General features: G+C 45.2%; 1 protein-coding gene across 2 annotated transcripts in view; it reads right to left on the minus strand.

The window, feature by feature from the left end:
- Nucleotides 1-887: 887 nt before the first annotated feature.
- Nucleotides 888-16,008, minus strand: part of efna3a (ephrin-A3a) — a 74,341-nt gene continuing 59,220 nt past the window's right edge. The window contains exons 2-5 of one of the 2 annotated variants that reach the window (XM_012828895.3): nucleotides 10,665-10,966; nucleotides 8,986-9,051; nucleotides 7,129-7,206; nucleotides 888-4,400 (exon numbers count right to left, since the gene is read on the minus strand). In XM_012828895.3, coding sequence (XP_012684349.2) covers nucleotides 4,282-4,400; nucleotides 7,129-7,206; nucleotides 8,986-9,051; nucleotides 10,665-10,966 — 565 coding nt within the window. In that variant the 3' untranslated portion in view covers nucleotides 888-4,281. The remainder of the gene's footprint in view (nucleotides 4,401-7,128; nucleotides 7,207-8,985; nucleotides 9,052-10,664; nucleotides 10,967-16,008) is intronic. The other variant, XM_031585873.2, reaches the window with a different exon arrangement.

A 16,008-nucleotide genomic window follows, 5' to 3' on the forward strand; every position in this document is an offset into this window, starting at 1 on the left:
ACTTTATGTAAGGTGAGATGACTGGCTCTGGGGATACACACAGCTGTTTCAAGGCTTCTGTTCTCAGCATTAAGCAATTTCTCAATTAGACATCTTCCAGGCCCTACAGCACCATTTAAGCTTAGAGTATTAAAAACATACTGAATATCATGTGCTTTGTGGTTTCTCGTAATATGTGGAGGCTTGAGATGTAAGCATACGGTAGTCCTCTGTTGTAAGCCAGTCCATTTAAATGTTAGAGTACCCAAACAAACTTCAAAGATAAAAAATACTGAATGTTTGGAAAGATAGGAAGAGATGATAGATATGCCACGTTGAGATACAGTCATATAAATACTAAGATAAGGATGAAAACCAGAGCCAAGGTAAAAGTAGAACTGATTTTATTGGCGATATCGTTCTGATCATTGTCATTCATGGTTCCATTTTACATGTTTGGAGTCATACTAAACAAAGGTAAACACGATTGTAACTGTTGTTGCCAATGTGTATAAATGCTTTTCATGGCTCCCCTCCCCCCACCACACACACAAACACACGCGTGCGTGCACACACACACACACACACACACACTTGCATATTCAAACCCTACAAATGTGTTTCTAGACGATTACAAAAAAATGCTAAAATGCTCACACAAACGCTCACCCAGTCAGAAGCATAACCTCAATGGGCATGCTCACACACGCGCACCCCTCCCCCACCCCCACCCAGGACCCCCCCACACACACACCCCCACACCCACACACATACACACACACAAGCAGACTCACTTGTCTTAGTAACCTACAGTACCATTCCGTACATGTAAACACATACACTCTCCTCCCATCATCCTGTCCTTCTCTCTGTGTCTCTGTTCTTGACTTAGCTCAACTATGACCTTTGACCTACGTCAATCACTTCCTGTTGTTTACACATACAGTACCTGAAACTTTCCCCTACACACACAGCCAGCTCTTGTCTCAGCTGTAGTCTGTTCATGCCACTTTTCAGCTACTGTGTTTAGGCCATGCAGTGACATACCAATCTGAATCATGATGAACTAGTGGCTTCCAGTTGTGTTTTCATAATGGGCAGATGCATTCATAATGGGGAGATTCCCAAGTACAATCAATGTTGTTCTGGATAATCTTTGTAGACTTGTTGCACAATCACATTTGTTGCAATTTTATTAGGTGGTTCAAGTTGCCCTGACAACCCTAGGTTTTGATCCCACAGCTGTTCACAACTCCTCCCTTGATTAGGAGAGTGTTGATTTTAATTCGCATAACATAGAGGATGGAAACGCACACAGACTCGTTTGCCTTGAATTTTCATGAATGTGAGCGAGAAAAGAGGATTTTGTGTACTTCTTTAAATCTATTTGGGTCACAACACATGTCAAGGCCGAAACTTTTCCATAGCTTAAGTAAGGTAAGTTCTGAATCTGTACATAAAACTATAGCATTATGAAAAAAAAACTTTAGATTAGATTACACATGCCTAATTGCAATCACATCAAGAATCACCTGTGCTATGGAAACACAACTAGAACCAAGTCCAAAGCATGAACGTGAGCATGGTTGCCGATGGTCTGAGTTGGTTTGGAGGTTTTGAGAGTGGAAACATGGCATCAGTCATACCAAGGCTCCTTAGTCTCCCCCAGCCACAGTGCGTCCTTTAACTCATTGACTAGGTTCACACTCAGTCTAAATCCCATTTTTTGCATATCCGGTCAGAATCCAATCATCCTGATCCACTGTCTGCATTATATCTGCAAGTGATCAGCTCTGATCTGTGTGTCCGTATTGTGATCCTCATTTTAAATGAAATTAAATTAGCGCCCTAATTTACTCTATAAATTTACCACATGACAACGTGTAGCTGCAGCGCAGGACTTATAAAGTAACGAGACAGAGTTAAAGATGGAGGTTTGCCTGCACCGCTTATTAATGGCTCTCTCCGCAACCAAACTAGCACGTTTCCTGGTCGTGTGATGAACACATTAAATTTATGTCACGGACGGAAGAAAAAACACTTGGAATCTGATTAGAGCGGTTCGACCTAAATGGGTTTGCAAAAATGCTAATTGAATAGTGGGTTGAATGTGGTTTGAAACCGAAAAAATTAAAAATAAAACGATTTCATGAGTTTTGGCTGTTCAACTTGCTACATGTGACTGAATTCCAATCGGATATGCACACAAATCTGATTTTGACAGTCTGAACATAGGCTTTGTGTTCTCTCTGATTCTTTGCTGGCCTGTCTTAATGTAAGTCTTTTTTTAGACCATCTGGGTCTGTTTCAGTTTTCCCTGGTGTCTCGCCATACCTTTCTTGGTATGTCTCTATCTGGTCTCATCAGCATCTCTCAGAGTCTTTCACTGTCTGTCTGTGTCGTGTCCAGTCGTCTCTATCTCCACTGTCTTGTCTTTGTCTGCCAAAGTCAGCCAGTCCCAGTCAGACATACTTCCCTCAAATCAGTCAGAGTGTCTCCAAGTCTTTCCTAGTCTGTCCTCTCCTTCTCCAGTCTTCAGTCTGTCTAAGTGTTTCCTGCTTCTTCAGTCGTAGTCTTTCCTAGTCCGTCCTTTACCTCTCCAGTCTGTCAAAGTTTTTCCTAGTCTCAAGGTGACGTGGACCCTCAGTCCCAGGCACCTCCTTGTGTTTAACAATCACAGTGGGCTCCACTGAAGCTCTCGGACATCTAACGAACCATCTACCAAATGAGTGTCCTCGTTCGAAAAACAAATGTACAAAGTACACCAAAAATCAATCATAAATTAGAGCACGTACAAAAAGAAACTGTTCAAATGAAACAAGTATAAGCACACGTTAAATGAAACCGATATATAAATCGGCGATATGATACAAAGAAATCCTAGAATGCAGATCGGTTGTGGTAAAAAAAAAGAAAGGACGAACCGCTGCTTATTTTTGCGCATTTGTACAAGCATCATTCAAAAAAACGGCGGCTTTGCACGACCACCCACTACAAGGAAATAGGGTCGTTTCCAAGGAGACCTAGAGCCACTGCCCTATTACCTCGCATCCTGGTGAGACTCAGTTCTCGGATGCACAGATATGCAAGTCTATCGAGGCTAAAGGCTAAAAGTACTACGTGTGGCTCAACATAGACAACATCTGATCTGGAAACAGTACAGATATACTGAAGATAGGCTTCTATGAAGGTCCATCCCTGCTGTTCCAGGGTCATTTGAGTCACTCATCTGAAATGAGACATAACATGACTTTGCCTTAAAAACAGCACATTGCCTCTTCTGCACTTGCGATGTACAACACTACAGTATATTTTTCCAAAAAAACCTACATTTGTATGCTCCGACGGGGACGTTATGTACAATGACTCCTTGTCTGAACTTCTCCATGGGTTGTTCCAGGGTTGAGCGTGAGTGTTGTAGGTTGCTGCAGGTTATGGTGAACTCACAAACATGTCGGAGTCGTTCACCACACCCTGCTGAAGCTTCAGTCGTCCAAGAAAAACACACTTGAAGACGTGAAGAAATGAGGGCTTGGTCTTAGCCTATGCAGGTTGAGTGGGACTGTGACTACCTCAGAGGTTTGTGAGTAAACAGGACTCACATCTTAGTCAGCAAGGAATCCAGCTATTCTGCTTGAGTCAGTCTTCAGCTGTAGTCACAGTCTGGCAGCTTGGAGCTGAAGGGTGTGGGTCTTTTTTGTTCTTTAGAGCACAAACGTGTGTATGTGTGTGTGAGAGTGTGTGCGTATGTGTGTGTGTATGTGTGTGTGTGTGTGTGTGTGTGAGAGAGAGAACATGATTTAGAGTGAAGGTTAAAGACACACAGCACCACTTTCTCTTGAGACTACACTCAGCTCTGCTTTAAAAAAACAGCATCGGATCTACAGCTAGAATTTTAATGTCTCTTGCCAAAATGGCGGCATCGAAAAAAGTTGTGGGTTCAGGAAAGTATTGATTGTGTGAGTGGGAGATGTGTGTGTGTGTGTGTGTCTAAGTGGGAGTTTGCCTGTTTCAATGAGTTTTCATGAATGTGTACAAATGGGTTTGTGTGTCTGTGTGTGTGTGTGTGTGCGTGTGTGTGTGTGTGTGCGTGTGTGTGCGTGTGCGTGTGTGTGTGTGTGTGTGTGTGTGTGCACTGGATGGGTTTTTTCGGGTGATACAAAACAAGCAGCCCGACGGCACTTGTGACGCTTGCTCCTGATTGGGTGAGCTGATGTTCCAGACACACCCTGGATGGTTGGCAAGGGGCCCCCAAGGGCTGGTCGGGCATGTGGGATGCGGGAGGGGAGGGGGGGCGGGTTGCTAAGAGACCAGGTGGGCCGCCAGCAGCAAGGCTGCCACGGTGAGCATCAGGCGGTCTCTGGACGGGCTGCTGCCACTCACACTTCTCTCCAGTTTGGGGAGGATAGGGTTAAATTCATCTGAGGGAAAGACAGAGAGAATGGAGAGAGGAAGAAGAAGAAGAGAGATAGAGATCTGGTTAGAGTGGCAGTGAACATAAATAAAGATACCAGTACCTACTACCTACAGTATATGATACGATGCTCATTTAATAGAGGGTTTTTAATAATGTCTGCCTCTATGCATGTATTCTATGACTGACTAGCACAAGGCTCTCCAGAGAACAGACGGTTGACGCAACATGCAACATTCAACTAGCACAGACCTACGCACACGTGAGGACATAGGGCTAGGAAGCCATTGAAATAAATGGATGTATTGAGGGATGGAGAGAAGAAATGGTAAAAGAGAAAAAGAGAGAACGAGAGAGAGGGAGAGAGACAGAGAGAGAGAGAGAAAGAGAGAGAGAGCTGAACAAGAACTGCCCCTTGACAATTATATCCCAGCTCAGAGAAACGAGACCTCACAAAATTATAAGTGCGGTATAATAAAAAGCATAAACTGGAACAAGATTACAAAGAGAAATGCCAACTTGAATCCGGTGCGGCCCTTAAATAGCCGTGACATGCTACTTGAGGACGGTGAGTCATGGGGGTAAAAGCAGCCGAGGAACGACAGCAGTGTCTGACTGACTCTTATGAGAGGGGTGCCCCCTTGGCCAGACGCGTGAGCCAACCAGAGATCCCCAATTAAACTACACAACATGCCTTCTCTTGACTTGGGCTGTCACGCTACTGGGGTGTGTGTGTGTGTGTTTGTGTGTGTGTATGGGAGAGAGAGAGAAAGAGCTTGGATTCAGACAGCATTCTGGAGCATTTGTTTGTGTGTGCATGTGGGAGTTTGTGTGTGCATGTCTATGTGTGTGTGTGTGTGTGTGTGTGTATGTGTGTTTGTATGTGTGAGTCTCTTTACTCTCTGTGACTGCGAAAGTTTGTGTGCAAATGTGAATACATATGCGTGTGCATGTCTCTTTGTGTGTGCGCGCGCACGCGTGTGTGTGTGCATGTTTCTGTGTGTGTGTGTGTGTGCATGTCAGTGTGTGTGTGTGTGTGTGTGCATCTGTGTATGCGTGAGAGTTAGGTGACCAGAGAACGTAATGTCCGGTATGTTGTTATTGTCACTTGCAGACAGAAAAATGCAGCAAAACCTGTCTTATGGGTCAGACATAACGCACACAGACGCGCATTCTACTGTTTGTGCTGAAGACTGACACACGCTAAGGTCATGACCCCTAGCATGCGTCACCACATCTCCCTCACCCTGGACACACACATCTGCCATCTGCTTAAACACACACACACACACACACACACACACACACAACCACAGACCATTTATTAGGGGTTCTAACTGCACAGTGTGGTTTTAATATGAGGATGCCAAGAGATGGGGGAGGAAGCAGAGGAAATGGTAGGGTTACAGAAAAGAAGAGACAGCAATGATTGAAAAAGCACACACATAGGTAGACAGATGAGAGATGGATGCATACATACATACAAACCTACATACATACATACATGAGACAGAGACAGAGACAGATACATATAAAGACACATACTTAGCTACACACACAATAAGAGAAGAAGCCAAAATCCTAGAGTATGATTTACTCTTTGCCTGTGTGTGTGTGTGTGTGTGTGTGTGTGTGTGTGTGTGTGTGTGTGTGTGTGTGTGTGTGTGTGTGTGTGTGTGTGTGTTTTATGCTGTAATGGTGTCATGTGGGAATGGGAGCAAAACGGTAAAGTGGAACCGTTAATCTATCCCACAATAATCTTCTAACATGGCTCCAGTGTGATTGCGAAACACAAGATTCCCGTCTTGGAGAAGTCGTCATTGAGATTGAAGATTTGTTATCTATGTTCCGTGTTGTATTATCTGGCACATTAATGGAATGTACTGTATGTGAAAGGGGCAATAGAGTGGTTGTGCTTGGCAACAATTTGTAAACTCGGTAAAGTGCAGTGAAACAGGGCCTTAGGTGTGTGTGTGTGTGTGTAAGTGTGTGTAAGTGTGTGTGTGTGTGTAGGTTCATGGAGTACAGTGCCACTTTCATAAAATAAAGTGCAGTGGAACTGGGCCCCAGGCTTTTAGGCCCCCACTATGTGTTTCATTACCATGCTGTTAATGTGTGTGTGTGTGTGTGTGTGTGTGTGTGTGTGCGTGCATGTGTGTGCGTGTGTTTGCGTGTGTGCGTGCGTGCGTGCGTGCGTGCGTGCGTGCGTGCGTGCGTGCGTGCGTGCGTGCGTGCGTGTGTGTGTGTGTGTATTTCAGGCCTAATGCCAAGCTACTACAGGATTTTCCAGAATGCCGGGTGTGTGACACCCCCTGCCAGATTGGTTTCCATTCCATACAAAGTTTTAAACTCTCACTGGCATTTTAAATCCCAGCGCCTGAGCTAAATGACTTCTAGGAAGTGGATTTGGGATCCGGCGGAAAGAGGAGTGAATTGCTAGGTGGAAAACAAGGGATGATGGGGGGTAGAGTGGGAGAAAGCGAGGGAAAGATGGAAGAGAGCAAATGTTTTTATGGTCACTTACATAACTTTTCATTTGATCTGTTGTTCACTTGTACTGGAAGGCCTGTTGTCTAAGCTCACCAAGGTGTGTGAGGTACTTCAAAGAACCATTAAGCCTCTCATCTGTGTGTGTGTGTGTGTGTGAGAGAGAGAGAGAGAGAGAGAGAGAGAGAGAGAGAGAGAATGTGTGTGTGTGTGTGTGTGTGTGTTTGTGTGTGTGTTTAGTCACTCACCAATCTCGTTGATTTTGATGTCCGGGTTGTCGGTATAGTCAGAGGGACTCTGCTCTGAGTCTTCCTCTGCATTGGAAACTGAAAGATAGAAAGAGAGACAGATAGAGAGGGAGAAGGAGAGAGAAAGAAATACGCCAATTAATTAACGTTCAAGTCCAGAGAGATAGATATAGAGTGAAAGAAAATGAGAGAGGAAAATATACCATTAATTAACATTCAAGTCCAGAGAGAGACGTGGAGAGGGAGAGAAAGAAAAAGAAAAACATATACCATTAATTAACAATAATTAACATTCACGTCCCTTGTAACAACAAGACGTTAAGGCAGCCACTCATTATTTATCAAATACACTAAACATACATTGAGCGCACACACAAATAAACACCAGCCTACAGTTTACACTCTTCCCAGTCCACTAAATCTAAGAACACTTCAAAAGACGTAATTGCGAATGTTTGTTTCAAAGTAAATTACCAAACACCAATTAGAGTGAAGCTAAAAAACATCAAAGTGGTCCATGTTTGAAGCACTGGAGGAGGGAGATTCAGCAGAAATGAGAACTGGACTCTGGGATGCTAGGATCGACCCAATAAGCATCCCAAGATCGACCCAATATAAGATAAGAAGATCGACCCAATAAGCATCTGAGCCCCTGAGCCTCTCTGGGAGAGACAGACAGAACCCTTACCTCACACTCGCAAGCTCCTACCGAATAAGGCAATAATTATGGCTGCCCAGAGCATCCAATACTGTGTGTGGTCATGGTAGGACAGGTAAGGTATTCACACACTCACATTTACACACACACACACACACACACACACACACACACACACACACACACACACACACACACACACACACAAACACACACACACACACACGTACATGCACAGGCGCGCACACACACACCACACACACCCACACCAACACACACACACGTACATGCACGGGCACACACACACACATCACACACACACACACACAGACGCACATGTACATGCACAGGCACACACGGACACACACAGACACACACTCACTTATGTATACACACAAATTCACGCATGCACACACTTCCATCAATGCATAAAACATGTGGAAGGAGAGTGCCCTTTCTGATGAGAAATCTGATGAAATAGAGCTCTCTTTGCATCATTTAAAGGGAGAAACTGAAAGTGCCTGTGATACTGGGGTGGCAAATCTACAGCCACAGCCTCAGACATTCTCCAGCCACCTCCATATTTCATTGAATGTCTCACCTGCAACACACTTGCAGCAGATATAATGTAAACTAGGCTAGAGGGGTCTTCACCTGAAGCAAAGCCCATACACAGACTATAGATCAACACAGGCTTCGACAAGAGGCTATCGATCAATCATAGAGACAGGTACACACACACACACGCAAACACATAAATACAGACTCAAACACAAACAGACACAACCCATAATTATATTTGTCTGACCTACTTATGAACAACAGCCTACAGCATACACAAACTGTACATTTGTTAGTACAGTCTTTAAGTAGTAAAGAGACTGAAATTAAAGGATAACTGAAATTAAAACTTAACTGCTGACTCAACTGAATCATACATATATGCATGCATATGTGTGTGTGCGCGCGCATTAATATGTCTGTGTGTGCGCATGCATGCACATGTATATATCTATGTGTGTGCACGCATGTGTGTATGCGTGGTGTGTATGTGCACATGCTTGGGTATATGTGGTTTGTGCATACGTATGAGCATGAGTGTGTGTGTGTCCTTATGTGCATGAATGTATGTGTGTGTATGTGTGTGTTTGTGTACGTGTGTGTGAGTTTACAAGAGTGATTGTGAAACAGGTCCTCACCTGTGGAACAGCAGACATACACACGTAGTCTTAGGCAGCTGTGGCCATGGTGATGGGTGGGTGTGGCTGCAAAAACAACACAACAGAGTTAATCTCCTGCCCCCTACTGGCCACCCACAGAGAGTCAGGTACGCCAGACTTTTATTTTTATTTAAGGATAATATACTGAAGTTTGATCCAAATTTGATCTGGATATTGTATAAGCTTCATTGTGTGATTTCGGTCTGTAGGTATTATGTCAAATTGTCATCATGCAGAGTACAGGTACAAAGCCAATGAAATGCAGTTAGCATCTCACTAGAGGTGCCAAAAACAGTGTTAATTACAAAAAAATGCAGGTCAAATAAGTGTTACTGCATAAGTAAGGCTATATTGAGGAGTGATTTTTTGTTTATGCCTACTGCCATTTAGGGATGATTTAGGTTGATTCAATTCTGGATGTCCTGAATGAGTATGCGTATCTCGATTCTGTAGCATTCAAATGCTAATTAAAACTCTTTATGCGCCGTGATTATCCTTATCAAACCCCCCTCTGCAATAAAGTGAATGGTAGACACTGTAACAGCACAGGTTATGTCCACTGGCGACAGGCTCTGATAATGCTGTAGATTTCCTCGTGCTCCGAGTGTCAGCAGTTTCCAGGCACTTAAGGAGCGTTATTATGAGCGCTCACGTTTAAGAGAAGAGCCCCGGCTCACGGCTCGCGGCCCGCGCCGCTGTCGCCGGGGAGGTGAGACCCCGGCGCTGGAGAGTGGGAGAGAGAGTGGCCATTCGCAGTAATGGGATTTACAAATGTGTCATGAATAAAGCATGCGATGCGCTGTATGAGATGACTGGCCGCCTCCGGCCTCTGATGAGGCAGGGAGAGGTGGAGGACTCCATCCGAGGTGAAGGAGTGCGTTCTGAAGCATCACTGAAGTGCTGATGCTGAGGTGGTGCAGTACACTTTACATAGCAGTGATGTAGGAGGATGGCGGTGCATAGACCGCTGTGTACTAGAGCTGCAGCACCGGTGTGGTGCAGTGATGTCTAAGTGAGGTACAGTAGCTAAATACCTCAGATATATACTTACACGTGCACTATTGGTGTGGTGGGGGTGATGGTGATGAAGTGTCCAGTAGTGATAACAGTGAGTGATTTAAATGGTGCATATTCACTGATACGCAGGAGAGTATTTCTATTCTATCAGTAAGAAAATCATCCATAGAAAATCTACTATTTGTGTTCAGCTGTGGGTACTGGCAGGATGGGTATATGAGTGGTATATGAATGGGATATGATGGCCAATTTCTTGGTAGGGCAGGCCAAGCTGGCCATCCTTAAGCAAAGAATGAAGGCCAGGATACAGACATGATGTCCATGTTTAAATCCCTGGTGGTAACAAGAATAGTGGTGGAGTACATGTTCTACCAGCAAACTGAGAACGTGGCTCAGTTGAGGGAGAAATGGTGTGAAGGGAGTGGATAGTTACACTATTTCTATGCTAGCACCAACAGTACTGATATAGTATAGGACTATTACTACAGTATTGATGTATTAACACCTACAGACATAGTACACTTTCACAAAATACAATTGTAAGATAGTTTGCTCCCAGATGTAGTATCCAATAGTACTGAGGTAACGTATGCTCACACAGATAATGTCTGTGTTGTAATAGTATGACAGAATATACTTACAGATGTAGTAGTACTCGTGTCCCACGTTAAACTCGTAGCCCAGAGAGAAGGCGCTGTAGCGCTGGAACTTCTCGGAAAACTTGATGGGCGCGTGGGGGGCGTGCGGCCGGTTGCACTCCCAGCGCTTAAAGCCCATCTGCGGGTCGCACGTGCGGTAGCCACGGTAACTGACCATGTAGAGCACGTATTGCTCCACCACACCCCTCTCCAGCGACCCCCTCTGGCTCAGGTTGTAGTGCGGGCAGTAAATGTCCAGGTAGTCATTCACACTGACCTGCACTGTGTAGCCTTCTCTCCGCAGACTAGAGAGAAAAAACACAAAGAGAGCGAGAGAAAGAGAGAGAGAAAGAGTTGTGGCGACATTAGTTTTCTTGCCATAGTAACCAAGACATAAACTGTAATGATAATATTCTATAAGTAGACTGTATGTCTCTATGAGGTATGTAATTCGTCAAACCATCGCAAACATTCCTGGACCTGCTATCACACAAACAGGAGCATCAGAAATATACATTGTACTTTATAAATGTACTTTCTGCTTGGTGGAGGATTATTGGTTTATTTTTGGTATGAAATCCATAAGCACTACAGTGCCTCTGCCAGTGTCACCAGCCTTTCAACCCTTGGTGTAATTCCATAGATTCAGCAGGAGGTGGCAGTGTTGTATCAGACTTATTTCAACTCTGCTTGTCCCTCTGTCACACACTCAAACACACACACACGCACGTACACATACATGCACGCGCACACACACACACACACACACACACACACACACACACACACACACACGTACACATACATGCACGCGCACACAAACACACACACACGCACGTACACATACATGCACGCACACACACACACACACACGCATGTACGCACACACACAGTCCTGCAATTCTGGGTCAGGCCTCTAGAGAGATTATTATTCAATTACAAAATGAGGATCAGGGGTGTCACCCACCTCTCTCCACTCGCCCCTAAATATATAACACATATTCCTCATCGTCTCTCTCTTTCTCTTTCCCTCTCTCTCTCTCTCTCTCTCTCTCTCTCTCTTTCCCTCTTTCTCTCTCTCCCTCTCTCTGTATTTCCCTCCTTCTCTGTCTCTCCTTTCTCTCCTTTCTCTCTGTCTCTGTTTTCTCTCTTTCTCTTTCCCTCTCTCTCTGTCCTTCTCTTCGGCTCCCCTCACAGCATGCCATCTCTGCCTCTGTGTCTAAATATTAAACATCTTTATCATCCTTTCCTCGCTCTGCCCTCTAAACAGTCAGCCCCCTTTACTCTCCCCATTGTAGCCTCACTCTATCCACACACGAGCACACCTACACACGCACCTCATAGCGCTCTGTCTTTGGGTATACGTTTAAGTTTATTGCTACGCTAACCTCATTACTGCATAGTCATCAGCTGTGATTTAAATACATACAGCATATTCCTTTCCTCCCCTCCGCTCTCTATTCCTGTCTCTATCTGCCCTATTTCTCTCTCGTCAATGTGCAACTCACACACACACACACACACACACACACACACACACACACACACACACACACACAGACACACTCAGAGAGCTCCCTGTCCCTTAACTACTCATCTCCCTATGGCTATCAATTCTGTCTTCTACTTCTTTACCTCCCTGTCTCTCTACTTCCTTGCTCTTTTCTTTCTCTCTCTCTCTCTCTCTCTCTCTCTTTCTGTCTGTCTCCCTCTCTCCCCCTTTTCACAGACATTAGATGACAGATTTTTGTCTTGCAGTGTTTTGGGCAGAAGCAAAACAGCAGGGCTTCAAAGGGACTCTATTTCAGGAGCAGGAGAGAGAGCAAGAGTGAGAGTGAGAGAGATTTGAGAGCGAGAGAGCGGGAAAGTCAGAGAGAGTGAGAGAGAGAGAGAGAATGAAGCATACGAGGGATCTTGAAAGCGAAGGATGTAGTTACTGTACAGAGGGTGAGATGGGATGACAATGGATAGGATGAAAGAAGATGAATCTTATAAAGCTTTAGTGTGAATGTGATCACATATGACTAGGCCATGCCATAGGCAAGCATTTACATCACTGCTACATGCACTCATATATGGATATAAGAGTGTATGTGTGACTTATGGTGCACAGCATATATATTGCGTTGTGTTGAAGTACATCTTGTTGTGTTGTGTTGTGTTGAAGTACATCTTGTTGTGTTGTGTTGTGTTGCGTTGTGTTGCGTTGCGTTGTGTTGAAGTACATCCTGTTGTGGTGTGTTGTGTTGCGTTGAGTTGTGTTGAAGTACATCTTATTGGGTTGTGTTGTGTTGCGTTGTCTGGCATTGTGTTGAAGTACATCCTGTTGTGTTGCGTTGCATTGTGTTGCGTTGTTTTGAAGTACATCTTGTTTTGTTGTGTTGTGTTGAAGTACATCCTGTTGTGTTGTGTTGTGTTGAAGTACATCTTGTTGTGTTATGTTGTGTTGTGTTGAAGTACATCCTGTTGTGTTCTGTTGTGTTGTGTTGAAGTACATCTTGTTGTGTTGTGTTGTGTTGTGTTGAGTTGAAGTACATCCTGTTGTGTTCTGTTGTGTTGTGTTGTGTTGAAGTACATCCTGTTGTGTTCTGTTGTGTTGTGTTGTGTTGAAGTACATCATGTTGTGTTCTGTTGTGTTGCGTTGCTGCTATGACGCTGCTGAGACAGGAGAAGGTGGGGGGAGGGGGGGAGGAGGAGAGGGTTTCTCTATAGGAGCACTGCGTTACATAAGCACCCATCCTTTCAGACGCATTCACAACACAGCAAAGACAGAGCAGAGCAGAGCAGAGAAGAGAGGAGGAAAGGTGGAGAGAAAGAGATAGAGAGGAGGAGAGGAGGCGAGGGGTGATCTTACATCTTAGAAAGCGATTCATGCGGCGAGCAGAAAACTTGAAAAAATAAAATATGGAGATTGGGGGGCGGGGGTGGGGGGCTGAGAGTGATGACAAACGGGTGACACAGAGAGGCAGGGGAACCGAAAGAAGTGTGTGTGTGTGTGTGTGTGTGTGTGTGTGTGTGTGTGTGTGTGTGTGAGAGAGAGAGAGAATGTATAAGACAAAGAGAAAGAAGGAGAGAGAGAGATACAGTGCTCCCATGGGATGTGCATATGTGGTAATGTACTGAGAGAGTGATGAGGTTCTCTCTCTCTCCATCTCACTCTCACTCTCTCTCAGTCACCCACACAAACACACTCACACACCACATACATTTCCACTCTCCCTCTGTCCCCTTCTCTCTCTCTCTCTCCGTTTCTCTCTCTTTCTCTCCCCCTATCCCTCTCTCTGCTGTGCATTGTCTTTCTCCTTTATTGAATTTTCTGCTGTGTCATCATCATTTTTTTTATGAGCGGGAAAGAGCAGGGCTCGTTAGTTAAGCCTGCACTGACAGTAAGAAGGAAGGAGCATTTAGAGAGAGAGAGAGGGGGGGGGAGGAGAAGAGAGAAAAAAGACTGAGGGTGTCGCGGGGGCGAAAGAGATAGAAGAAGAGAGATGTTAGGAGAGATCAAGAGAACCCCATTATAGCCAGTTCCTCTTGGAAAACAATCTGTAGGAAATACAACGAATATCAATAAGTGGATAACCTGGCCCCCAGTTATAAAAGACCACACAAGACCATGAAGCCGACCACATCTGGCCAAAATCATATTTCAAAATGATATTGCTGCGCAGTAATGGAAGACCATGAAAATTATTATCATTACTTTTTCAATTTTCCACTGAGACGCAGGGCTCAAATTAAGGCTTTGGTTTTTATGTTTGATTTTATACCCGTTCGGAATGACATCCAGAGCCTGCAGCCCCAGTCAAGGTCAACTCGAAAGATTCATTGACAAAATCGTTCCCGGCATGAGCGATCATTTGATTTAAGTAGACAGAATCGGGCTCTGTTTGATGTAACTGCTCGGCGCAGGCCTTGTGGGGCCTGTGTTTAAGGGTGTGCCAGTTTTGCCAATATATAACCCTCACTGCACTACACTAGACTGCCTGTTGCCAACAGATGGGATGTGTGCTCTGTGCACGGCTGGAGTGTATTGGGCGTGCTTCAGTTCCCTAGAGAAGGTGTGTGTCCTGTGCACCTTGATGGAGAGCCGGTCCAGAATCTCTCTGGCTACTAGGGTGGGGGGTGGTTTGGGGTGGGGGGGGGTGGGGGGGGCTGTATTATTGCTTAATTTCATCCAGACCTCATCTCCCTGTCTGCCCTCGCATGACATCATCGGCCTCGCGCCCCGTGATGAGAGGCTTTCATTACGGCACACACGGAGGGAAAGGGCACCGCCGCCCGCAGATGGAAAACCATTAACACTGGGATTAAAGGGGTGGCCACGGGACTGCACTTACACATAGGCTTACATCACCACACCCAGTCAGTCATCCGCAGCATCTCCTCAGAACAGATTTCACTAATGAAATACGGCGTTATTAAGCACAAAGGCACGGGAGCCAGCATCACCTCGACTCGCTGCCAAGCACGGGTTCTTTGTACAGTACAGCTAAGCACAGCACAGCACAACTTGTACTTGGCAAACGCAGGTGATTCCTGCATCAGGGTATTTGATTTAAGGCTGGAGCAGTAAAAGTGTTAGTGGCTCCGTGGGCATTTCAGGCTGGTGTGTGTGTCAGCTGTGTGTGTGTGTGTGTGTGTGTGTGTGTGTGTGTGTGTGTGTGGGCGGGGGGGCTGGGTTGAAACTGAAGTCGGACACACGAACAGACTGATTAAGGCAGGGACCACAGGCAGGGGGTCCCATGGGCCTCGTAACTGTGAGATTGTCTGCAGCACGATCAGTTTTGTTGTTCCGGCCGCCCAACATACACCCCCTCCTCTCCCCACAGCACGTCCCCCCCTCACAACCTGCTTCATCAGCAGTGTGTCAGAGACTGGGCCGTTCAGCTGGTAATAAACTGATAAACTGCTCCCCATCAATATTGAGGCTGGGTTTCTCTTCATCAACATTTCATTAAAAATTCATCCTCTCCAGCTTTAGGTTGAACCTCTCTTCATCTTCATTGTTATGACTCAACATCAGGTCATATTTTAAAGTCCATTATCGAGTGAATGGCTGCTGTGGGCTGCAATGGGCGACCAGCTTATTTTTTTTGTAGTTCATAATCTGATGCTGCAGTTACACGTCATTGCCTAGTTCCCTTTTGGCCAACAATTGGCTGTGTTAAGAGCAATTGGCCACTAATGTGGACTTAATCACCTAATGACCTTCTGGAGCCCAGTGATTGGCTTGTTTATTGCTCGCAATTTAGCTCTCCTGTTCTTATCAATGCTCTCAATCAGAGTCAGGACCGACTCTAACTGGACCGCGGCTCGACCTCGAGGAAACAGGAAATAGCGCTCATTA

The sequence above is a fragment of the Clupea harengus genome, chromosome 19 (assembly GCF_900700415.2).
Source record: "Clupea harengus chromosome 19, Ch_v2.0.2, whole genome shotgun sequence".
NCBI lineage: Eukaryota > Metazoa > Chordata > Actinopteri > Clupeiformes > Clupeidae > Clupea > Clupea harengus.